The sequence below is a fragment of the Helianthus annuus genome, chromosome 1, assembly GCF_002127325.2.
Source record: "Helianthus annuus cultivar XRQ/B chromosome 1, HanXRQr2.0-SUNRISE, whole genome shotgun sequence".
Lineage (NCBI taxonomy): Eukaryota > Viridiplantae > Streptophyta > Magnoliopsida > Asterales > Asteraceae > Helianthus > Helianthus annuus.
The window spans coordinates 33121459-33147893 of record NC_035433.2 but is presented as its reverse complement, the minus strand read 5'-3'; the positions used below and the strand labels follow the sequence as shown (position 1 = coordinate 33147893).

At 36.7% G+C, this 26435-nt stretch overlaps 1 protein-coding gene and 1 long non-coding RNA gene across 2 annotated transcripts in view; one reads left to right on the top strand and one right to left on the bottom strand.

The window, feature by feature from the left end:
* LOC110865068 (pyrophosphate--fructose 6-phosphate 1-phosphotransferase subunit beta) overlaps nucleotides 1-6526 on the top strand; it is a 29119-nt gene extending 22593 nt beyond the window's left edge. Inside the window, exons 7-16 of the mRNA XM_022114272.2 lie at nucleotides 3530-3593; nucleotides 3674-3762; nucleotides 3848-3979; nucleotides 4080-4250; nucleotides 4666-4781; nucleotides 4885-4996; nucleotides 5195-5279; nucleotides 5396-5440; nucleotides 5571-5639; nucleotides 6183-6526. Coding sequence (XP_021969964.1) covers nucleotides 3530-3593; nucleotides 3674-3762; nucleotides 3848-3979; nucleotides 4080-4250; nucleotides 4666-4781; nucleotides 4885-4996; nucleotides 5195-5279; nucleotides 5396-5440; nucleotides 5571-5639; nucleotides 6183-6259 — 960 coding nt within the window. The 3' untranslated portion in view covers nucleotides 6260-6526. The remainder of the gene's footprint in view (nucleotides 1-3529; nucleotides 3594-3673; nucleotides 3763-3847; nucleotides 3980-4079; nucleotides 4251-4665; nucleotides 4782-4884; nucleotides 4997-5194; nucleotides 5280-5395; nucleotides 5441-5570; nucleotides 5640-6182) is intronic.
* Nucleotides 6527-10310: 3784 nt separating this feature from the next.
* Nucleotides 10311-13190, bottom strand: LOC110935936. The gene is made up of 3 exons (XR_002589577.2): nucleotides 12981-13190; nucleotides 10800-10934; nucleotides 10311-10425 (listed from the first exon to the last, which is right to left on the bottom strand). It is a non-coding gene; the product is annotated as an uncharacterized LOC110935936 (long non-coding RNA).
* Between the last annotated feature and the right edge of the window lie 13245 nt (nucleotides 13191-26435).

The following is a 26435-nucleotide window of genomic DNA, read 5'->3' as shown; positions in this document are numbered from 1 at the left end:
TGACTGAGCGTGTTGACCTCCTGCTTGTATGGCTGCCAGTGCCGCAGCAATTCGTTCGTTAATGAGTGCCGTCAACTGGGCTTGTGTCATGTTGATATGTCCGGCCATGATCTTCATAGCAAATGTAACGTAAGTGAGAGAGGTTCGCGAATAGTGCGATGACAGAAGAGTGTAAGCACGTAGGTGTTCTCAAGCAATAACAAGTAGTGAGCAAAGTAATGTAAGCATACTACGAGCAAAGTTCTATGCAATTCTAGCAAGTAGGCAATAAACATAAACCTTATTACCTAGTATGTTGAGTCTTGCACATGGAGCGAAGCGTCGTTGTGGATCGTTGAGAGCACTGTTCTGGTTATAGTCCGGTTTTAATAAAAACGTTTTCCCATATTAAAACCAAGTTCTCTATAACCAATGGCTCTGATACCAATCTATAACACCCCCAAAATCCACCCGCGGAGTATCACCGCTTGGGAGCGTGACTGACCAGGATCAAGCCACCAATCATACAGAACAATACATATAATAAAAGTAATTGTCATTTAAACCAAACCAAATCCATATGAAAGGTGTTCCAAATCATAAGAAAGTTATCTTTGTTTAGCGGAAGCGTATAAATAAAACCCATCGTAAACAAGTATCAAATATCAAAAGTGTTTAACAGGGTAACCACGATCCAAGCCCACAACGACCAGCTCCTCCCTGTGCAAGCTTCATGTATCTAACGACCTGCAAGGCATGTAACAGAGGATCAACAACTAGTTGAGCGAGTTCACAGAAAGTAAATGCGTAATAGTAAGTTCGTATGTAACATGTGGCTCTACTGGGCCGATAGTACGTTCTATTGGTGGGGGCTTCCCATGTTGTATAACCACTAGACTATTCGTAACCATAAGTATCCTTCACAACCGAGGATAGTAATAAGTATAAGTATCCTTCACATCCGAGGATAGTAATTTAGTATAAGTATCCTTCACAACCGAGGATAGTAGTAAGTATAAGTATCCTTCACAACCGAGGATAGTAGTAAGTATAAGTCTACGTAGATTGTAAGTATGTGTCCTGCACAACCGAGGACAGTGAATAGCACAAGTATGTGTCCTGCACAACCGAGGACAGTGGTATGGTAGTCTAGTATTAGTGTCAGTACGAATCTATTCAACCTTATTCCTTCAATCCCATTCCCAAGCCCTTGGGAATCCCATGCCTTAGTAAGGGTGTGAACTCACCTTGGTTTGCTCGGTATGTTATTGCTTCTAGGGTTTGCTAATCGTCTAAGTCCGTTACACACGACCTAGGATATATTGCACATGCTTCATTCAGTTAGGGTTTACAATCCTCGATATTCAAGCAACGGTGTGTTGTGTGCTTATCGTGTATAGAATGATATCACATATGTTTTAATGTCACAAAGTGCGTTTGGCAATTAATCATCATGCAACATAAACAGTTAATCGCATCAATACACTTAACAGGGTTAACATACTAGCAGAGTTAATAAGCTTAACTCAGTTAATAGGTTAATCATAGTTACATGTTTAACAGAGTTATATACGTACTTAACAAGGCTAACAACTTAACATGTTAACCACTAAACAGGCCTATCTTTAGAACTCAGACTTTGATGCTCATTCATAACAGTCGGACAATGTAATGTACGGCATCATTAAATAAAATTCGAATATCAAAAATTATACAAAACTAGGACCAAAACCTTAACAAACTCGGACCACATGATACTCAATAAAGATCGGACCAAGTGTGTTATAATGTTCGGACCTCATGTGGGTTATTAAAAAATTCGGGCAAGCCATCATTTCACAAAACTCGGATATATATATATATATCACACACAAAACTCGGACAAGGTTCCCCAAGACAAAACTCGGACTAGTGGGGGGGGGGGGTTTCCCCTTTATGAAAGTCGGACCAAGGTTAGGATCAAACAAACTCGGACCCCCTTGCTTATCAACAAAGTCGGACCTAGCTTCTTCAATTAACTCGGACAGAACTTTATTTAATTAAACTCGGACATCAAGTCCATATAAAACTCGGACAAGGGCCTCAATTCCTAATCTCGGACCACATGTGTTTGTTTTAAAGCTCGGACAACTTATAAGGGTCATGAAGCTCAGACAATGTTTACAAGCAAAACTCAGATATCATACACATCTATAAGAAATTCGGACAGCTTGCATTATAATAAACTCAGACAATTAGATTCAAGGTCGGACTAACATATCATATCAAAACTCAGACAATTATAATAACTCAGACTAACAATAGCGTGAATTCCAATACAGAAAAGAATCATATCAGTTACGTTTTCATACGACTCAAAACCCTAATTCATACATTTTCACAACGAACTGTTCAATTATCAATCGTCCATTCTTCGTATCTTGCATCTTAATCATCAAACAATGATTCCACATCAACCACACCCATTTCACAATAATCAAACATCAATCAAACACAGAACTATCACATGAAAACTAGGGTTTGCACATATTACAAGAATCAAGAATTTATGCAATCAAATAATCAATTAGGTTTACAAGTATTACAATAATCTATAAACAATTACCTTGAATGATTCTAGAGAAAGAGGGGAATCAAACTTGTGATGTCTTGCCAATGATTTGGTGATGATTGCCAGAGAATTGTGAACTACGTGCTTGGATTTTTGTGTGTGTGGTTTAGTGAAGGATTAGGGTTAAGTATAATTAAGTTTTCACTAATAACTCTTCACACCCTCAATTATTCTATTTTACAAAGGTACACCATCTCAATCAATTTCACAGTTTCACCACCAAGTTCACATACTTGACAAGTCTATCACAATTAACAAACAACCATGCACAATCACACAATACGATTCATTGTATCAAAACGTATAAAGTTCCATAGCAATAAATTGTGTAAATAATTAACTACACAAACAATGAACGTGCAATAAATGCGAAATAGAAATCTTGGAAATTCGAGTTGTCACATTATCCCCAACTTAAAAGAAATTTCGTCCCGAAATTTGGTACGCACTCACTGAGGAAGCTAGGTAAGCTGTATTGTTCACTGGTTTTCCTGAGGTGTCACAGGCTGCTTCCAGTGAGACCCCCCGGCTCGATGGTAGTTTTGTATCAAGCCTTGGACATAAGGCACATAACACTTGGCAATTAAGACAAAGGCCAATTAGTACATGTACTCCCTTGTCTTTCGGCTATCAACGCCACCACATGATGCGTGATTAACCATCCCCCTCTTTTAACATTATTTTCACGAAATTAGTAAAATAACGTTAAAATTAGTGCATTTCACTTTTGCGCACCGAGCGCCCACACATATATACATTATATGCGCATACCGCAAGTGGGGCGTATTACTCTAGTTTTGGATGCGTTTGCTAATATGAGTGTTACACTGTCCATCACAAATCACAATATTTCTTTGCTGGGTGATCAAACCATCTTTATGTTCACGTTATCTTTTATCTCTTTATGATCAATGATTTCCTCGTATATTGATTATACAGATCTATGCTGAACAAATTGGAAATGTCATGGTAGATGCTCGTTCTACAGGAAAATATTATCATTGTGAGATTCTTAACCTTCACTTTCACTTGGAAGAATTTTGTATGTTTTTTATCAACTTCTTTCGACTTTATTTTTCACAGTTGTACGACTTATGGGACGTGCTGCTTCTCACATTACATTAGAGTGCGCTTTGCAAACTCATCCAAACATTACTCTGATTGGGGAGGAGGTACCGAAACATAACATACATGTTCTTTAACCATGAAAATTTGCATATAATTAAAAAAGTTTTATTAAATCATCTTACATTGCAGGTTGCTTCCAAGAAGCTGACTTTGAAAGATGTTACAGACTACATAGCGGACGTAATTTGTAAATGTGCAGATCGTGGTTATAATTATGGCGTGATACTGATACCCGAAGGGCTTATTGATTTCATTCCTGAGGTTAAAAGCTTAAAAATATCATATGCCTGGTTTAAGTTAACATCTGTATTAATACTCATATATATATTTTTTTACGAATTAATATAATGTTGGTTTTCAGGTGCAACAACTTATTGCTGAATTAAATGAAATTCTGGCCCGTGAAACTGTAGATGATAATGGACTGTGGAAACAAAAACTTACTCCTCAGTCTCTGCAGCTTTTCGAGATTCTTCCGTATGCAATTCAAGATCAGTTGATGCTTGAAAGGGACCCACATGGCAATGTCCAGGTATTTTTTTATTTAATATTTTTTTCTCGGTTTTATTTTTATGTTTTTGGTTAAAGTACACGGATGATCCTTATGGTTTACCAAAATTTTGGATTTGGTCCCTATGGATGGTCCCTGTGGTTTGCACTTTGTAACGCATTTAGTTCTCGTCCAACAAATTTAAAGGTTTTAGCATGTCCAAGTTAGGAACTAAATGCGTTACAAGGTGCAAACCACAGGGACCATCCATGTACTTTTGGAAAAAGTTGGGGGCTAAATGCGTTACAAATTGCAAACCACAGGGACCATACATGTACTTTTGGAAAGCTAGGGACTAATGCTAAAATTTGGGTAAACCACGGGGACCATCCATGTACTTTACCCTATGTTTTTTATTGGAAAGTTTGATGTTTTAGTTATCTTGTTTATACATTAGGTTGCCAAAATAGAAACAGAGAAAATGCTTATTCAAATGGTTGAAAGTGAATTAGAGAAGCGAAAGCAAGTTGGTCAATATACTTACCAATTTAAAGGGCAATCACACTTCTTCGGGTACTTTGACACCCTTCTATTATTTGTGTTACAAGTTTTAAATTTAGTTCCGAGTCGTGTGCTATGGGCCCCACTGTTTTAATTTGAAACTTGTACCTGTTAGGTATGAAGGACGGTGTGGTTTGCCCTCAAACTTCGACTCTTCTTACTGTTATGCCTTGGGTTATTGTGCTGGAGCTTTACTCGAGAGTGGAAAATCCGGATTAATATCTTCGGTACGTATGTCAACTTTTTTAAGCTCCTAATATATCTTTTTTTTTTTTTTAAGTAGAGGTGGGAAATATACCGGTTCTCTAAATTGGGTCAGTTATTGTTGTATTTTAATTTCAAAAGGGTAGCAACAAAAACAGGCTACATTATTACTTTTATATTGTAAAATGATTATTACAAATTTTATTATTTTATCTCCTCAGGTTGGAAATTTGGCTGCACCAGTTGAAGAATGGACTGTTGGTGGAACTGCATTGACTTCTTTAATGGACGTTGAAAGGAGACACGGTAAGCTGAGGGTTTGACTTTCATTGACTTTGGTTTGACTTTCAGTCAAATATTTTAAATGTCACTAGACAACAAATAAAACCGAGGAATCTTGTCCGCTACCTTTAAATTGGCAGGTAAATTCAAGCCGGTGATAAAGAAGGCAATGGTTGAGCTTGATGGTGAGCGACATTCAAATTCTTTTAGTTAGCGATACTTGTTTGACTTAAAATAGTCAAAGCTATACGCGCATACTTGTTTTTTTCCCCTTCAACTCAACCATTTCTAATTTTAGTATGCTGATGTTTTCAGGTGCACCATTTAAGAAATTTGCTTCAAAGAGAGAGGAGTGGGCCCTACAAAACAGATATATAAGTCCTGGTATGCACTTGGCTTCATAAATTTGGTATCCCATTTTCAAACCTAACATGTCAAAACGGGGCTGTTAGAAAATAGTTGCGCCCAAAGCAAAGAAAGTCGGCCGTCTGGGATCCAGACGGTTTGCTTTTTGCAGTCTGACGGTTTAATGGGTCGGTCTAGTTTGAAACTTGGAACCGGCCGTTTAACCCTTGTTATCTGTGTATATATCTGTGGATCATCTTTATCATTTTAGAAATTTTAGTACGAACTTATGATTTTATGTAAAACATCAGATCAAACCGCCAAACCACCAAACCACCAAAACCGAACCGGTAAAACTGGCCAATCCACCCAACCCGGCTGGTTTGGTTTGCCGTCTTTCAAAACCATAGTTAGCAATTCACCCCCATAACATTCATCAAAACCATCCGAGCCGGACCTTGAACATTCCTAGAAACTCTTGTTAGTAATCAAAACGGGCCGAATTGGGTTGCAGTCCTACCAACTGTGTCCAGTTTTTTTTTATATCTTTGTTAAAACTTAACTAACAAATTTGTTTTGTAGGTCCGATTCAATTTGTTGGAGTAGAAGCTGATAGAGCCAACCACACCTTGTTGCTGGAGCTTGGAGTCGAGGCCTAGGTTCATCCTGCTCATTTGCATCGCGGTATGTTTGGCTAATTACATGATCCCTTCTATGAAACAAAACATGTTATCTATATTTATTACAACCAGAATCCACTCATTCTGTGTTTTTTCTGGTTTAGAACTTCAAACATTCTATTCCAGAATTAATGAGCCGAATGGGTATAGGATTTGCGGGTTGTTGCATTGAGATTACATAATGTATATATTGTTTGTAGATAAATAAACAAACTAAATAATGATCAGGATGAAATAATACTTTGATATGAATGTTTGGAAACATCCAGTTAAAGCCTTAGAAGCGGGTACTTATGTATATACCTCTAATTGTTTTAGAGGCGTTAATCCAGTGTGTTACAATTATCGGGTATTACAAGTTAGTTTTTAGACATTATTTGAACAAAATTACCTAAATGATCAATGATGTAACGAATGTGTTATTTGGGTTAATCAGTTGAAGGGTTATTTTGGGTTAAATGAGCTCGAATGTAAAAATAAGTTTGTTTAACAAATGAGCTAGGATATGATATTCGAACTTGTAAATCCCTTTTTAATGTTGATTAGTTTGATACTATATCTACTATGATAGTTCTAAAGGATTTTTGGATTTTCAGTTGCTAGAATTAAATACAATTTAGATTGTTAATTGGTTTGTGTGTAATTATGAAATTACATTAGTTATAAACATAAAACTAGAGTAATTATCTTGAGATGTAGAGTAATTATTGTATAAGCAAAGTAATTACAGATTAGAGTAATTATTGTATAAACATGGTAATTATGTAATTACACAGCTTGTATTAGGGCCGAAAATTCTGACACGAACACGATAACACGACACGAACCTACACGAAGTTATCATGTTTCGTGTTTGATCTTAACATGTGTCGTGTCGAAAACAGGTCGACACGATAAGACCTTAACATGTTTCGTGTCTAAACAGGTTAAAACCCGTTAACATGTTAAGACCCGTTACGTACATGTTAATAATTAAAAATAAAAAAAAAATAAATATGGGTGTGGAAATAGGGTCATCAGTCGTGGGACCTAGGATGAATTATACACAAACACACGCGGTTCTTTTTCCACAATCCAAACCCTAATTTTTAAATCTCTCTCACAAACACCACCATTCCCAATTCGGTTCATAGCTTCCCCAATTCGGCCGTGTTCGTGTCTTAAACAGGTTGTTTTCGTGTCTTAAACGGATCGTATGATACGTTAGTAATTTTTTCGTGTCTTAACAGGTCGTTTCGTGTAACATGTTTATTAGCAGGTTCGTGTTCGTGTTTCGAAAATTTGACACGATAAGATTTCGTGTCGTGTTCGTGTCTTAAACGGATCGTATGATACGTTAGTAATTTTTTCGTGTCTTAACATGTCGTTTCGTGTAACATGTTTATTAGCAGGTTCGTGTTTCGAAAATTTGACACGATAAGATTTCGTGTCGTGTCGTGTCCGTGTTTACGTGTTTCGGGTTCGTGTCTTATCGTGTTTGTGTCTTATCGTGTTCGTGTCTTAACAGATCGGGTTGACCCGTTATGCCAGCCCTAGCTTGTATTGCTGGTGGCAGTGGCGGAGCTTGACCAAAAGTTCCGAGGGGGCGGAAAGTCATGGGACCCAATTTATATATTGTATAAATATTTAAGCAAAATAATTGGGGGGACAATCCTATATAATTTTAAAATTTTCGGACGAAAAATAGGAAATTTTACACTTCTAACCGAAACATTCAGGGAGGTGGGTGCACCCCCAACTTTACACTAAGCTCCGCTATTGGCCGGTGGTATCCTCAGTTGTGGTCTTACTCATATGGCTATTAGATCGTGGGGTATGGTGGGGCGTGGGTTGGGGGCATGGTGCGACGACACGTGGAGTATGGGGCACCCAAGACCAAAAGCCAATTTTAAAGGGGTATGGTGGGGCGTGGCTGGGGTGGCGTGGAAAAAAAAAAACAATTTCAAAGGGTTAGTGCTCTTGGCTATTGAGGTTCCGCCATGTCATGTGGGTAGCCCCGCCCGACGCCCGGGCTGAAACCCCCGCCCAAGGGGCCACGGCGAAACCTAAGCCCACCCGGAGTGGTGACGTGGGCGTTTGTACCCAACCCACGCCCCAACCCCCGCCCCCATACCCCCCATAGTCTTACTCTTGATCATGTGAACGTGATGAGGTCGAAAAAACAATGACGGAGTAGTGTATTATTTTGATAAGAAAGTAATATTTAGTTATTTATAGTATAGAGTAATTATGTTTTAAACTAACTAGAATAAATAGAATCAACTTGAGTAATAATCAGAGGAAAGATTCTTTGTACTCGAGTTCAACACGCCAAATTAAAAACAACATTCATTGATACAACCATATCCAAACTTCTAACATTTATACAAATCAGACCCAAACACCTAACATTAGTTCAAAAGATTATAAACTGCTAACATGATTAACTGATTCAAACAAGCATTGATTGCCTTAGTTTGATTTTATCTTTTAAATCCTTCTTCATTTCAGTCTTTTCTTGTTCTTCTATATCTCGAAATTTCAGTGCATCCGTTAAAGATCATTTCGCGCTTTGTTGATTTCTGGCAACAAGAGTTTTGACAAGAATGTATTCCTCAGTTCATTAAGTTGTACTTGTTGAACATCTTCTTTTATTGAGAAACTGCAATCCCATGCATCAACCCCCGTATAAGTTTCCATTTGGCGCATGCATATAGGGGTGTTCAGAAATTCAAGGAAAAATAAAAATAAGGGAAAATAAAACTTAACACAATAAAAAATACTATTCTAATTTTACTGGAGAGTAATATAACTATACTTTTTTTTTTACATGTAAATACGATTCTAATTTTATTGTAGCGTAATTATATAAATATACTAGTTTAATAGAGCAATTAATTACATGATTAGACATTTAAAAAAATGCTGTAATAGATTTCTAAGTTAAATTCTGAATACATATCAATACGAGGTTTGTCACAACTTTATACCTTCACACATTCCTTCAAACACCAACTTACCCATACACTGATTTGTAGACAAAATTGTTGTGGTTTTACAAAGTTAGATAAATTAATACAATAAAAAAACAAAATCTACAAATGACTAAAGCGGTACTCATAATCTATGAAGCACGGGGACGGCTTGGAACATTGAGTACCCGTGTCGGGGACGGTTTGGGGATGGAAATGCCATGGGTACATCCCCCAAACGTTTCTGGGAAATTGGGGACGACAGTCAGCCAGACGATTCCCACTACTAGAAAACATGGTTTTTGTCATGTAATTTTTGGTTACAAAATGGTAACAATTTCCTTATTGTCACCAGTTTGCCACCGAAAATACGGTGACAAAAATACCCGTGTCAATTGCCCTAATGCCACCAAATTGCCACCATTTTTATATTTTGCTACCTTATTTTACCACCATAAAATTGGTCAAAATTATTTGCCACCGCTTCATGTTTGCTACGCTCCGCCTTGTTTGCCACCGGGTTGTGACGCGTTTTCATACCATTTAGCCACTGGTATTGCCACCATTTAGCCCCATTTAGCCACCGATATTGCAACCATTTAGCCACCGATATTGCCACCGTTTAGCCACCGGTTTTTGCACATTTTAATACCATTTAGCCACCTATATTGTCACCATTTAGCACACAATTTGCGAGTTTTGCCACTGATATTGCCACCATTTAGCCACCATTTTTTACACAATTGCAGCCATTTGCTACCATTTATTTGCTACCTTACTGATTACTGGAATATTGGTTTTTAATTCAGATTTCTTTTCTCCCTGCTATTTTCATCAAAATTACATATCAATAAAACTACAAATAATATAAAAAAAGTCTAATAAAATTCCAAAATTATATAAAACATCTTATTTTCAAAAGCATATAAAAAATACCTACTAATATATAAACTAATTAAAATTATCCTAATAAGATAAACATCTAAACATTCAAAACCAAGTGTTTATAGCCTATCTTCGAACTGTAGCTGTTAACATAGCTTCAATTTGTGACATCCTATCAAGCAACGCATCTGTATCCACCTTATCTTTTTCTTTGTCAGCCAACAACCCCGCAATAATTCCATTGAACCTTTCTTTTTCTTCATCTTTTTCCTTAACGAGCTCCTTGATAACTAAGTTCAACTTTTTAATCTACAAAATAACCAATGAATAGAATCAAGAAATCAGAATTAACGAAAACTAATAATGGGTCAAGTTGGTTGCAAAGAAAACAAAATACAACTGTGAGCTACAATTCAAGTGCTAGAAGCGAAATAGCATGTTCCAGTTTGATTACATATTAAGAAGGAAATTATACCTGATTTTAAAAACATTTTTTTTTTTGTATGAAACAACCCGTAAAGAAAGTGTAATCAAATCATTATGAAATTCCTTAACATTCTCACTTATTTAAGAGCATCAATCCTAACAATAAAAAAACAAGCATCTCAAACCAAACAAACATAATAACAATGGGAAACGATACAAATGCACAAAATTTATTAGTCTAAAAGGATTAAAAATACCTTAGGGTCTTCTCTGATGTGTACACACGGGTCACTATCATTGCCTAACCCGTACACTTGTACTTTATTCTTGCCCTCAGCTCGTGACCACAAATCTTTGTCAAAATTTGGATGTGCATTACGTTCTTTCCCATACTTGAAAGTAAAGAAATTGCGAAAGTAAAGAAATTGTGAGGTTAAATTGCGAAAGACGAAAACTTTTGAGTTAAAAGTAAATAAAATCAAATAGGTTTGGATTAAAAGTGAAAAATCAATTTTTTTTAAATCCCCCTAAGCAATGGGTACACCCACCCACCCTATGCATACACTTATTTAAAATTTATAGTATAGAAATTAATAATAGCTAAATAAATGTGAGACCAAATATGTAGTTGTTTATCATGTAGTTGTTTACTAAAAGTGAGACCAAATATGTATAGACAACTCTATGCTTATTCTCTCAACCAAAGAACAAGATCATTTGGCCGGCAAATGAACATAAAATTGACTGTTTGACTATTTTATGTGCACTTGTATAATCAAACATATCTTAAGATTTAATTGTTCAACTTAAAAACACATCCTCCAATATTTGGAGCCATTAAAAAAGATGAACGATAAGAACTATGGGGACTGGTCCAGCATAAGATTTGATTATTTAATCATTCTCAACATTTTCTGTTTGTTGTTTTGCACTCTGAGGGCTGTGTGTATATATAAATACACACTCCAATAGTCCTGCTGTGTATACAACGCAACAACCTTACTGTTTTCGCCTTTTCGGGTCTAATGTCGCCATGTCTAATGCCAGCTGTCGATAGAGCCGATAAGCAATCGTGACAACATCTAATAGTTTCATCTGACCCGAATTGACCCAACATGATCATGTCGGCTACTGTTTTGCCAACCGGGCTCGTGATCAGAATCGGCGTGCTGCACCGCGGGTTGTCGCAGTTCCCGCTCGGGCCTGGTTTTCGACATGATCATGACACTCTAAAAGGTCTTTCTTATGAAAAAACTCTGGCCGAAAATCTTTGGAACAGGACACGAGTTTCCGCACGGGATGGGTTTTAGGCCGACACGAGTTTCCGCACGGGACGGGTTTCGGATCGCAACGGGTTTTAGGCAGACACGGGTTACCGCACGGGATGGGTTCAGATCACATCGCGCCAATTAAAAACTCAATCGAGGCGAAGACCATGAGGCTCGTATCCTGAACCATGGGTAATGTCGTTGTTCGGGTTCTCACAAAAGCCGTAGTAGAGATTTGAATATGCAATCATGGACTCGTAGCCTACTTCATTCTCTACACCTGTTTTGACCCATGACCTGACCCGAACCAAACCGACCCGTTTGCCAGGTCTAACCAAAATAGACACGTCTCGGAGACGGCCTATAAAGGATTACGGACATAGTAAATATTAACTACGAGTTCAAATTGTAAACTATATGATCAACATGGTGAGGCCATTACTTTAAAGCTTTTTGTTAGTGACTATATATAGGTTACAAATAATGTATAGAATTTATTTTTATATACAAGTTTTGTTTGGGTACATGATAGAAACAAATGAGAATTATAAAAAGACTACAATTTTTCTATAATACAATGGAGTGCTACTTATAGTTTGGAACTGTGATGGTCTCTTTGAAAATTAGTTTGGTATATCTGCTTGATTGCTTGCTGGTAACTATTCGTTTGATAAGTCTTGCTCTGCTAAAGTGATCTTCGATGTGCACTTTATTCATTTTGTGTCTCACCTACATATTTTGTGGTTAAATTCAGGTTTCATTGCAGACGTACAGTTTAGATGCAAATCTTTGTCTTCTTCGCTTGTATCAGGTTACTAATTTCAAAACTAATCAGTTTAATTAATATACAGACAAGCAAATGAAGATCTATTGCTTTGAAGATTACAAAACATAATCCAACTAACAATTTAATATAATAATAAAGCACACAACATGAATAAACAATATCCATAAACAAATACTGGAAGTATGACAGTATTTCATCTAGTTTCAAAATCCTCAAATTGGAACCCTAATATCAGAAACACAAAATGAAGAATCTCGAATAAAAACGAAGCCCTAAATCGAGAATCACGCTAATAATGGGACTTCTATGTTTTCAAAACCTAAAATCGAAATCAAACAAAACCGTAAAACCTAAAATCAAGGGTTAAGATGAGAGATTCTTACTTGAATATATGGAGATGTTTACGAATCTACCATGGAAGACCACCAAATCGATCCAATTAAATGGTGCAAAAGGCTTAGTTCTTCGATCAGAGCAAACGTATGGAAGCAGAGTTCTTTGAATGGCTTGACGTAGGGGAGCGGGTGGAAGTAGGGATTAAAATTTTGGAAGGGGAGTTATTTGGTTGGAACCCTAATTAATTGATTTTTGAAGAGCGCAGATCCAAAAAAAGAAAAAATAATCCGTCAATTTAAATTTTTATATTGTCACCGATAATATGGTCACAATTAACAAATACCTTTTTATTTTTCATGCTTTTCTGTATTTTTACCACAAATTGCCACCAAAAATAAAAAGGTGGCAAAAATTGCAACCACTTTGCTACCATATCATGATAAATACACGAATTTTCATTTCCGTGGCAAATCGGTGGCTAAATTTGCTACCATTTTTTCGGTAGCAAATTTTGGTTACAATTACCCAATTTTCTAGCAGTGTCCGGGACAGTGAGAACAGCCGTTTGACGTTTCGGGGACGTTCCAGTTTATCATTCAATCGTAACATCATCGATAAAGAGAAATGTAATAGGGATGAAGAGGAATATGAAGGTCTGCAATAAAAATGGAGATGAGATGAACCTGCGAAAGAGATGGGAGGAAGAAACCTGGATGGAGGAGGAGACGATGGAAAGAAAAAGTGATGACAGTTTATTCAGAAGTGTGAGAAGTGTATTATAACACTATATATAACACTATATAACACCATGTAAACACCGTATAACACTATGTAACACTATATAACACCATATAATACTATGTAACACTATATGACACTATATAACAATATATAACACTATACATCTATCATAGACATGCTATCAGACAAACTATAGTGTTATATTTGTTATATAGTGTTATATGGTGTTATATGGTGTTACATATTGTTATACGGTGTTTATATGGTGTTATATATAGTGTTATAATACATTTCTCACACTTCTGGATTAATGTACAAGATCCTCTACCTACCAATATATATCCTGTTATATTTTATACTAGATTATAGACCCGTGTATTACACGGGTTTAAGGATAAAAATTATAACTTAATAATACACGATCGAGATAGGTGTCATATTTACTTTTTTTAATGAAATATCGCAAATATATGATAACCATACCATATTTACTATGCTAGGGTAAAGTTCTTGTACAAATAATCTTAACATACTAAACATACAAATTGAAGGAAAACTCAAAAAGACAAGGTGTCATTTTTGTAATTATCAATAACTATCAAAGTTACTCTACAAATATACCTAAAAAACCTAAAAAAAAACCTAACCCCCCTCCCCCCTCAAAAAAAAAAAAAAAAAAACTAACCCCCCCCCCCCCCAAAAAAAAACCTAACCCCCCCCCCCCACACCCAAGCTAAAATGCTAAAAACTAAACCCCCAAAAAAACCTAAAAAAAATAAAAAAACACAAAAATTATTTTATTTTTTTTAACATTTTTTTATTAAAAAAACGCTGCTTTTAGTAGCAGCAAATTTTTTTTTTTTTTTTTGCTAACAAAATGTAGCGATTTTTTAATAAAAAAATGTTAAAAAATTGTGTTTTTTAGGTATTTTTGGTTGAGTTCCCATTTGTATAGTAACTTTGATAGTTGGTGGTAATTATAAAAATGTCACCTTGTCTTTTTGAGTTTTCCTTCAATTTGTATGTTTAGTATGTTAAGATTATTTGTATTTGATCTTTTGCGTACTATGCTAACCATTTCATTTCCTTAATTATGTGATTTTATTGGCATTTCTAAACCATTTTGCACGTTTCTAATTTTTTAGCTCACGAAACATTCTTATAAATATATCTAATCATTTTTAATAAGTCGTCCATGATATAACATTTATGTTCTCATCTCACTCTCCAATTTATTATGGAGTTGTTAACCAATGTAGATACATGTTTGCTTTATGCTACTAGTACTTTTTTTTTTACATAGCTTGGCTTTGTTATGACTTGTTTTGATTTGATTCTGGTTATATTTTTGTTATATATAACTTTTACATATTATTGTAACTTTTTATAAGTATATTTTATTTTTTCTCAGACATAAAAACCATAACATCAAAGTGGTTAATTATGAAATTGCATTGACCGTTTATTAAGATTTAGATGAAGTCACGACAAGAAATAAAGTTCCATGATTTGCTACTTCCATTGCCCCTCAAGTTGTATGGTTGAAAATAATTATGTAAATTTGTGTATACAATATTAAATTATGTAATTTTAATCCTCAAACACGTGTAATACACAAGTTTATAACCAGTGAAATTAACAGTAAATTTTTTAATAAAACTCATATCGAACATAGATTAAAATAAATACGTTGCAACACTGTACTCGGAATTTTGTAAAAGTTGTTCTAAAAAGGAAAAATAAATAAATTAATGTGATCTTGGAACTTTTAAATATAAAAAACAAATTAAAAACACATAAATTAATAATAATAATAATAATAATAAATCACACAAATAAATTTCCTAATCTAAATTTACTTACATACATTATCTTGATTTTTCCACATTCGTTTAAATTATTAATTTATATATATATATATAATATCATAATATATAATATATATTTATTTGCAATCTTTTATTAATAGTTAGATATTATACTATATTTTATTATATTATATTATTTAATACATTTATATTAGTTGTAGATAATTATTATTAATTAAATTTGAATTTATACATTTATTTCTAACTATATTAATTAATATTATACTTATATTATATTATTATTAAAAGTGAGAAGGCATCAGAGAATGACACGTATACAAAAAGATTTTCATTTATTACTATAAGAAAGATTTAATTTTTTAACTAAATAAAATTTTAACCATTGATGTTATAGTTTTGGTTACATTTGACCCTAAATGTTTTCTAATTTTTTTTTTTTGGGTAAAGGGTTACCAACCAAAACCAAACAAACAAGTGAGGAGCAAAAACACACCTCAGTTCTCTCGAAAGACATGCCAAATGAGAGTAAACAAGCGCAAAATGTAGGATCGTGTTTTGACCCGAACGAGTCTATCAGAGGAGTTTTGATCAGATACAGGTGCGGAAAACAAGTACCTGATGTAGAAACAGCTAGATATTCTCTTAAATCACTTTGTTTATTGATATAACAGCGTTTACATTCAGTTCTCACACCGGCAGCACCTCGGTATGGAATCAAGAAGGTTACAAATGAGATCCGCTTATGGGGTATTTATAGTGCAGGTAGGTCCCCACATATGGACATGTCCGTATAAGCGGACCTGACACATAAGCGGACCTACTATGTACGTATAAGCGGACCTGACACATAAGCGGACCTACTATGTCCGTATAAGCGGACCTACTCTCTAAAACACATATACTCTCCAGTTTTCTCGTAAAACGCGCCCTAATCTATACAATACAATGTATAACATGATCGAAGACGAAATCAACAGATGTAGTGCACCAACACAAAAGAAACGCAAAAACAAACACACCAATCAACTATGACTATAGACACAATAACCCATAAAAATAAAACTAGCCACAATCATCATCAGCTACTATAAGACCCCGCGGCAACGCCCACTCTTGCAAAATTCTATCCGTATGAACGGAATACTTGAACTTCATCGATTGAAGCTTTAGCCGAACATTAGATAGAATAACATTAACCAGCTGCTCATGATTCCTTCGTTTAGTCGAAAATAATCTCCTATTTCGTTCATTCCATGCAAAGTAAACCGAAGCGCTAACCACAAGTTTAGCAATAACATGCCCCGCCTGCTTCGAATTCGCTATCCCCATTAAATGATCAAAGATAGCACTCTATCTGTTAGGGATCGCTCCCATGTCCGCTGTACCTTTGACACCGTCCCAAACTAGGGAAGCATAGCCACACTCAAAAAACAAATGCTCATGAGAGTCGGGACCTGAAGTACACAATGAGCAGCACATAAGATTAAAATTAGCATTACCCGAGGCATTCCATCTGCTCATAACATCTTGAGTCTTCAACTTCCTATTGACAATAAGCCACATTATAAACGAGTGTCTAGGAATAGCTTGCGAGAACCAAACCAGGGTAGACCAATGGACCTCATCTTGAGTAGCACGAATATCATCCCACACCGATGAAGTGCCAAAGTCAATTATAGTCCCCATCTTATTCTTCCACACCAGCTTATCTTGCTTCGCTTCATCCAAATTGATATCACGCAAGAGCCTCAAAACCGGAAAACGACTAGTCCAAGAAGAAGGCCAATGCCATCCACCCTGGCCGAATACATCAAACAGTTTGGTCTCCATGTTAAATCCCACATTAGCAATTAATCTAGGAGTAAGTATAGAATAAAGAGGACATACATCATCCCATTCAAACCAGACCATAGTATTCTTACCATCACCAAAATCGGTCAATACATGGCATCGAATATGTGGTCGTAAGCTTAACATTTTCCTCCAACTCCAAGTGATGTTACTTTTCACCGGTACATCCCAAAACGATCTACCATTGAGGCGATAAGAATGGATCCATCTAACCCATAACGATTCCCGATGGGTGAGGACACTCCAAATGTGAGCTGTCATCAAAGCATCGTTCATATCTCCAATTCTACGGATCCCCAACCCACCCTCATGCTTTGGCACACACACAGATTTCCATTTTACTCTAGCTTTTCCTTTAATATCATCACCTTGAGCCCATAAAAACCGTTTCATCCTATCTTCAAGCTCCTTAATGATACACTTAGGAAGGATAAACACCGAAGCCCAGTAAATATGCAAGGATGAAAGAACTGAGCGAATCAGCTGAAGTCTCCCTGTGAACGATAAGGACTTATTCCTCCAGTCCGTGATCCTAGACTGCATATTCTCAACAAGTTTTTTGCAATCTTTGTATTGAAGTCTAGAGGAAATGAGCGGCACCCCTAGATACCGAACAGGTAATACCCCTTCATCAAAGGACATTATGGTACGAATACAGTTTTTCACCGAATCCGCTACATTACCAAAGAAGACCGTGCTCTTACCCATACTAAGAACAAGGCCTGACATATCCTTGAATAAATTTAGCGCCTCCATAATAACTTGCACTGACCGCTGATCACCGCTTTAAAAAAGAAACAAATCATCGGCGAAACATAAGTTAATAATTTTTTGCTTCTCACACTTACTATGGTATGTGAAAGCTTCAGACCTCATGACTTGACTTTGCAAAATAAGTGTAAGAACCTCCATTACAATGGTAAATAAATATGGAGACATGGGGTCTCCTTGACGCAACCCTCGTCTACCCTTAAAGTAGCCATGAAGATTCCCGTTAATTGCCAACGAGAAGGAAGTGGATGTCACGCAGGCCATGATCCATTTAACCATTTTCTCATGAAACCCGAAACCAACCAAAGTCTTCTCAAGAAAACTCCACTCAACCGTATCATAGGCCTTCTGGATATCCACTTTGAATGTGCATCTAGGAGGACCAACGTTCCGGTGATAGTTATGCATAAGCTCTTGGGTCAAAAGAATATTATCAGAAATCCTTCTCCCGGCACAAACGCAGACTGATTTATGCTCACAATATCAGCCAATCCCTCCTTAATCTGATTAGAAATATTCTTGCTAATGCATTTATATAACGTGTTACAACAAGAAATCGGACGATAATCAGTAACAAGCAACGACGTACTCACTTTAGGAACCAACGATATTATGGTATGGTTTAGTTGTTGAAGCAATTTTCCATTGTGAAATAAATCCTTTATCGCCCGACAAGAATCAACCCCAACAATGTGCCATGCCCTTTTAAAAAAGATTGAAGTGTACCCATCCGGCTTAGGAGCTTTATTCCTAGCTATAGAAAACATCACCTTTTTTATCTCATCGTCCGTGACCTCACGCACCATGTATTCAGCTTTCCCATTAGGCAAAACACTAGTAAAAAGATCCGGAGAAGGATCCTTATTGATATTACCCACACCTCCAAAGAATCGAGAGTAATGATCCACTAATGCTTGCGGCACCATCCCCCTTCAAAGAGAGTACCATTGGCGTCCCTAATAGAGAATATTCTGCTTCGATGATTCCTGGCTTTGACAACATTATGAAAAAATTGGTATTCATATCACCCAAGGCAAGCCAATCAACTTTAGATTTTTGTTGCAAGAACAAAGCTTCATCACGGACCGCCGACATGTAGTCTTTAAGTAATCGAGCATGCTGGTCCGTTAGACTAGTACTCATTGGATTAGCATCAACCGCCCGTTGACAATCGTCCAAACTCCGCCTGGCCACCTTCACCTTATCATGAAGATTCCCTTGCTTTTGAAGCAGTTTACGTAACGGGGTTTTCAATGCTTTAAGTTTCATCACCACTTGGAACATTCGAACCCCTTGCACATCCGATCCCCAAACCCGAGTCACTTCATCTAAGAAACCTTCCTTATCCACCAATAAATTAACAAATTTAAACGGTTTAGGTTTATCCCTCGCAACATTCGGCAATACCAGAATACAAGGGGAATGATCTAAAATACGATAAGGATGGAAACAAGCGGCTGCCGAAGGGAATGCATCGATAAAGGGAGTATTCCCAAGGATTCGGTCTATCTTTTTAAGAACATCACCTTGGTTTCTTTGCTTATTCGTCCAAGTATAATGCAGACCCCAGCTATTAACATCAAAAACTTCAATATTATTGACACGCTCCTTAAAATCCCTCATTCCAATACTACCCATAGACGAACCAGTGAAGGAGTCCTCCACGTACAACGCCGAGTTAAAGTCACCCATTATCACCCACGGATTATCTTTCATAAAGGAATGATGTAAACACAAATTATTCCACAATTGCTGACGGTTATTATAATGGTTATCAACATAAACAAATGAACAAAACATCGTTTTATGATCAATCTTTAACACAATCTGAGTATGTATAACCTGATCAGTTTGAGACAAGACCATGACATCTACCAAATTAGCATCCCATCCCACCATGATACGCCTCCCTTTAGCACAACATCCCGAGTTTGTAGTCCAACTCTATGACCGACACACTTTCTTACAAACATCTGAAACATTAGACCCATCCACATGGGTTTCCATAATAGCACACACTTGTAAATGATTATCAGTAACAACCATCCGAACCTCTTTTTGTTTCAGGGACCGGTTCAAACCCCAAATATTCCATGCAGCGAGACTACCCATGGAGACCAGCTTCACTGGGTGTGCTTGCACCCTCAGATCTTGTGGCTTCCAACTTCGTATCCAAAAACGTTGGAATTTCAGCTAGTAATTCATCAACAGCGACACCTTTATCAATAATCTCCTCATTCCCATCAGTAGTATCTCCTGGTCGACCCTCCATCTTCTTCATCGTACCATCCTCTTTAGTAACCTCCAGATTATTCGCAACAAGCTCGTTAAGAACATCGAACGGATTAGACGTGACTACACGAGAGGGAGAAGGCCTCTCCCCTCCAGATTTGTTTTTAACAACCGGCTTATAAATCAATTTCTGCTTCTGAGCTTTAACCTGAAAATTCGGCTGGCCACCTTTCTTATTTTACCTTTCACATCTTAAAACTCATCATTCTTCTTATGAGCATCATCAGCAGCCATAGGTTTCGGACTCTTTGGGCATGAACTATTATCATGTCCAAAAACACAACAATGAGGGCACCTTAATGGCTCCCAATCGTACTCAACCTTAATCTTAGCTTTAGAGAATCCATTACCATCCATAGACGGGACAGCAACCATAACACTTCTTTTTAATTCCGTACCAGCATTAACTTCAATAAGTGCCCTAGCAAAACTGCTTCTTCCCGAAGATTCTGAACACATCGAGGCCGTGTAAGAATCAACCATTTTTGGCACTCCTATCTTCGATGCTAGCAGACTCAATCCATCCTCAGTAAACGCCGGGAGCGGCACATCATGCATTTTCACCCAAACCTGAATATCAGTTATTTCCTCTTTCATTAACGTAGCCGAAGGTGACCATTCTTTAAGGATAATAGGGACATTCCTTATCGTCCACGACCCGTCCTCCATCAGTTGCTCCATGCCTCTTTTTGTTTTAAATTTAAAGAAGAAAAAAAAACCCTCGCATTCATCATCATCCTTGTTAATCCATATTTCGCCCAATTGTTCTTCACAAAGTAGTCTACTACCGGATATGCTAGTCGCTTCCCCAAGAAGTAACCATACAACGTATTCTCAAAACGATCATGAACCACCTTGACAGACGAGACAGGAATAACATCTACACCCTCCATGGAATCCGACGACATGCGTCTAAAGTTTATTTTCACTCCCTCTTTCTGCGCTTGAACAACCTTTGCAAAGGTAATCGGCTGCCTGGTCTCAATCCCCTATTCAGTTCGTTTGTTCAGATTTACTTCCTGTTGCACTTCAGTATCTTGATTATGATTTACATGGGAAGGTTTCTTGAAGTCAGCACAGGTAGTAAACTTGACAGTCCGTTCTCCCACGGGTTTGGAAATATTGGACAAGCCATCCAATATACAATTCCTTTTGTGATATTGTTGTTCGTGATTATATGGAAACTATGCGATATTAACTATTAACAAGCTATAGGATACTCTATATCGATTCAGAATTGTTTATGATTTTGTAGTAAGGAGTTAGAATATTTTTATTTTTTTTATTTTTTTTTTGCAGTACCTTTGTCATACCCGTGTCTTAGATTTTTGAGTTTTGTCGTTCCTCATACCCCAGTCGCGTACTCGTTCCCGTGCTATATAGCTTATAATTCATCAATTGGAGTAAATATGCATCCTACTATCAATTGTTTGTCAAACTTTGGTCCAACTACAACTTTCCGGTTAACATAAGGTGATTTATATGCAGAAATCACCTTTAATTCTCTCTTTTCTCTTTGTTGTTCAAGGGTAGTATGTGTTTCAACTTATTGGTTGGTTGTAGATTGAAGCATTGGTAATATTATTTTAACTGATGAGATGTCGGCTTCAACTGAGTCATCTTGAACATGTGTTCCATCACAATCACTTTTAATATTGTCACAGGGGGTACAGTGTCGCATCGGTGAAGGGCGGTAAACTTGGTTTACCGAAGTAGCAAACCAATGCCAGCATAAGTTTACCGATCAAAGTGGGTTTCATGCGGTGAGCCTTCACCGAATTGGGGAGAGGGAGGGAAGGAGAGAGAGAGAGAGAGAGAGAGGGGTGTGTGGTGGGGTCCATGCCATCTCAACCAATCACACATTTTTCCTTTTTTTAAATAGTTTACCTATTCCAAAGTGTCTAACCACATCCAACGTGTTTGAGCAATACGTAAACAAAATAGGTAAAATGACGTGACACTGTATGATTGGGTGATATGAAAGTTTACCTATTCAAAATGTCTAGCCACTCCCTACACCCTAAGGCTAGAGCAATTACCCTATATATTAAAAATCAAAATGAATGAATAGTAAAATCACTAAGTGATGAGCAAATGGTATCGGGTACCGGTATCGGTATCAAATTCACCAAATCAGGTGTATTTTCGGTACCGGGTCGGCACCGGTATTCACCGGTTTTTACCATCAAATATCGGTGTCATACCAGTACCGACCGGTACCAAACTGTACCATACCAGGTATATTCGGTACCTGTACCTACTTTTGGGGATTTCAGTAACGGTATTTTAGGTACCGGTTGGTACCGAGCTCATCAAATCATGTAGCAATGTAGCAATGCAAGTAATTGCACCATTTAGATTACTTTTCATACACACAGTAAGTAAACTGTATTTCGTTTGAATGAGCTTTTATATACACAACAACTTATTTTGCTTTCTTTTTTGTCTTTTTTTCTGTAATGAATGAATTGTAGCATTTAAAATTAACTTGGATATTTAGATTATTGATGAGCAAATCGTATCAAATCCTGTAATCAAACCGGTATCGTGTCGGTGCCAAATTTACTATACCAAATCATTTTCGGTGTCACACCCCGAAATTATTAGAGCTGGCGTGACTGGACTGGTATCTTCATTGCACAGCGGAAGCAAATATAAGCTAAGACTTCTAGAAATTGAACGCCCGCTAAGTACTCGACTCAACATGGTTCACCTATTCCAACCGTGCCTTGTCTTAGAAATGCAACCTGAGAAAGAAACATGCGAAATATCAACATAAAGTTGAGCGAGTTCATAGTTTGTTTGTAAAAGATTTAAAATAAATCTTCTGAATAACCGGTTTGTGAAATAATATTGAGAAAACGAATTTAGAAATCATTTTCTTGCCAAATTATATGGAAACTTTGTATTTATAACGCATTATGTTCGTAAAACCATGTATTTGTAAACTCTCGTATTTGTAAAATTTGTATAACCGTCAATGCCCACCCTGACTTTGACTCCACGCCCGCATAATCCTATGCTTTGAATTTGTATAAAATATGGTATGTTACTTGTAAAAATCAGGTATTTTTGTAAGTACGTATGTCCCTGGTATGTAGCAATAAGGAAATAAAGAGATCACCACTGGGTTGCAAAGCCAATGGTATGTGTGAAGTGATGCAGGAAGACTCAAACCTAGCGGATTTGTGCGTCGGGCACTTAGTCACCACATGGTCCACTCGGCGGACTCAGGAGTGGGGCTCACTACACCCAAATAGATCTATCACTAATGTCCCTCGGTCCTACAACGAGGATTAATGGCCTTAAGTTCCACCTACCCACTCACATGATCTAAGTAGGAAAAACCCTCCCTACGCTAACCATACCATGTATAAAATGTCTGAAATAATTGTAACATGTATTTACCCCAGTTTCTAAGACTGAACCTCCCCAGCCACTAAGGCTGAACCTCCCCAGCCACTAAGGCTGAACCTTCCCAGCCACTAAGGCTGAACCTCCCCAGCCACTAAGGCTGAACCTTCCCAGCCCCTAAGGCTGAACCAAACTCTTGTATTTGTATTTTCCCGTAGTTTAGAAAACTAGAATTTGTGTGTATGCATATTTCGAAAAGTTTCGCTTGTTTGCAAAAACCGGTATAAAACATAAGCCTTGCGTAAACCATTCGTGTCCGTTAAAACTTGCTTGTAAAATGGTTTATAAAAAATGTAATTCTTGTATGCTTAGCAAAAAGTGCATGTCTTTCCACCCCGCAAACATTTACAAAAATGTAAAACAGTAAAAAGTGGGGGTTATGAACTCACCTGAATATTCCTGTGCGAAGCTAGTCTAATTACGACTTCGTGATGTCGTTTCCAAGAAGAGACTTGCTAGCGTGCATTCTACAATATTCCTAACACGGAATATCTTATAAGTTTCTAAATAACGCAGTAACTAATCTATGTGTCATCAAGCTCTACCGAATCGTTAATCGAACGATTCAACGATGAGTAGTTAACTTATCGGAAATAATGAAGTCATATTTGATAAGTACCGTTTATTGTCGATAATAACCAATAAGTCTTGAGAAGACTTGATTCTCGAGAGATTTTAGAAAAAAATAATAAATATTTATATAAAAATATATAAATATCGTTGAAATTGCGTTAGCCGTCTCGAGTAGTAGTACGTGTATAAAAAGAATATTTATATGAAAATATCATATAACAAACTCGTATCATATAATGCGTCTTGTATATATTTGTCAAAGCATGCGTATATACCGTTTCGCAGTTTGAAATGGGTATAAAAAGTTATATTCATTTTACAAAAGTATCATCAAGGTGTTTGTGGTTGAAAATAAATATAAAATATATTTATTTTTATAAAACGATTTCGTGTTTGTACGAAAGTTTGAAATAAATGTAAACTACATTTATCTTATAAAACAAATCCGAGTTTATTTGATGTTTGAAATAAATATATAAATTATATTTATTTTTATAAAGGAATCCGAATTATTTGAAGTAAACTATTGCTACCTTTAGAAAAGGAGTCGGATTGTTTGACGTTTGAAGTAATTTATACGTTCCTTTATAAAAGAATTTGTCGGAGTTTCAAAGTTTCGAATAAACATAATAACTATATTTATTTGTCATAAATAGTTTTTGAATCGTTGCTTTCGAAAGTCGTACAGTGTTGTCGTTCTTAAACAAATATATAAACTATTTATTTCGTAAAAAGAAGTCGGATTATTTGATGTCGAATCAAATATGTATATGATTTGTTCGTATTGTTGTAGATTTGAAAGAAAATTATATATATATATATATAAACCACATTTGTTTTTACAAAAATAAACCGTGTTATCATTGTTCCTTGTACGCTATAAAGTGTCGTCGAAAGCGAAATACATTTGTATATGTATTCATTTGATAGTTTCGTTTTATAATAAAACTCGTTTTATTTACGGATTTTCTCGAAAGACGGGCACAGTTTCCTCTGTTTTTGGACACCCTGACAACACAAGTTGTCGTTATTTATCAAGATTCAACAAGTTTTCAAACAAATATTTATAAACTCAAGTTATAAAACAAGATAATATATGAAACCGCAAATTATATATACGATTTTATCATTCGGTTCGAGAGCTCGTTTGTCATGTGTAAATAAAATTATAAATATAATGTAACGAAATCACGTCTTTAAACTATTACCATAACTCTCGCCGAGTCGTCGAAACATGGACTGAGTTGACCAAGTCAACTGAGTTGACTCGCTTCCACTGTGTTGACCGAGTTGACTCGGTTTGACCCAGTCAACCAGAACTGTTGACAATTCCCGCAACTTGACCCGCACCACAGCCGACCCGAACCGAACCCGCTGACCAGTTGACTTTGTTGACCGTGTAGCTTGACCATCCTTGACCGGCTATGACTGTTGACCCGTAAAAAAAATCCGAAACAAACCAACCCGAGCCAAAACCGAGTCGAACTCGAACAAACAGATCACTATTAGCATCATCTTCATCTAAATTTTTAGAAACAACAGATGAAGGAAACGAGATTTTACCGACAAAATTCGTCGAATAAATACACGAACCATCGGACCGAGACTTGGGAACCTGCTGAGCCGAAACACGCGTAACCCGAACCGGACCAAGCCGAGCCCGAAATAACACCAACACCACCCTCTTCATCAGCTCAATTTTAACACCACCGTCATCCTCTTCACCGGAGCAATGGCCGGAAACAGGAAATATCACCGGAACCCCAAAAATCAGAAATGAGCAAACCATAAAACTACTTGAACTAAAGTGAATCGGTACTTACTGGGCCAGTCGGAGATGAAAACATGTCGCCTGAGAGTCATGTAGGAACGTTAGACGACCTGACGAGTCGATCAGAAGAGTGCTTAGACTAAATCAGAGGCGGAATTCATTGATTTGGTCTTTGTTCAGCTTGATTTCACTACTTAACGTCTCCTTTATTGATTATCTAACAAATATACAAGATCCGGAGACAAACAGGCAGGGCTTCG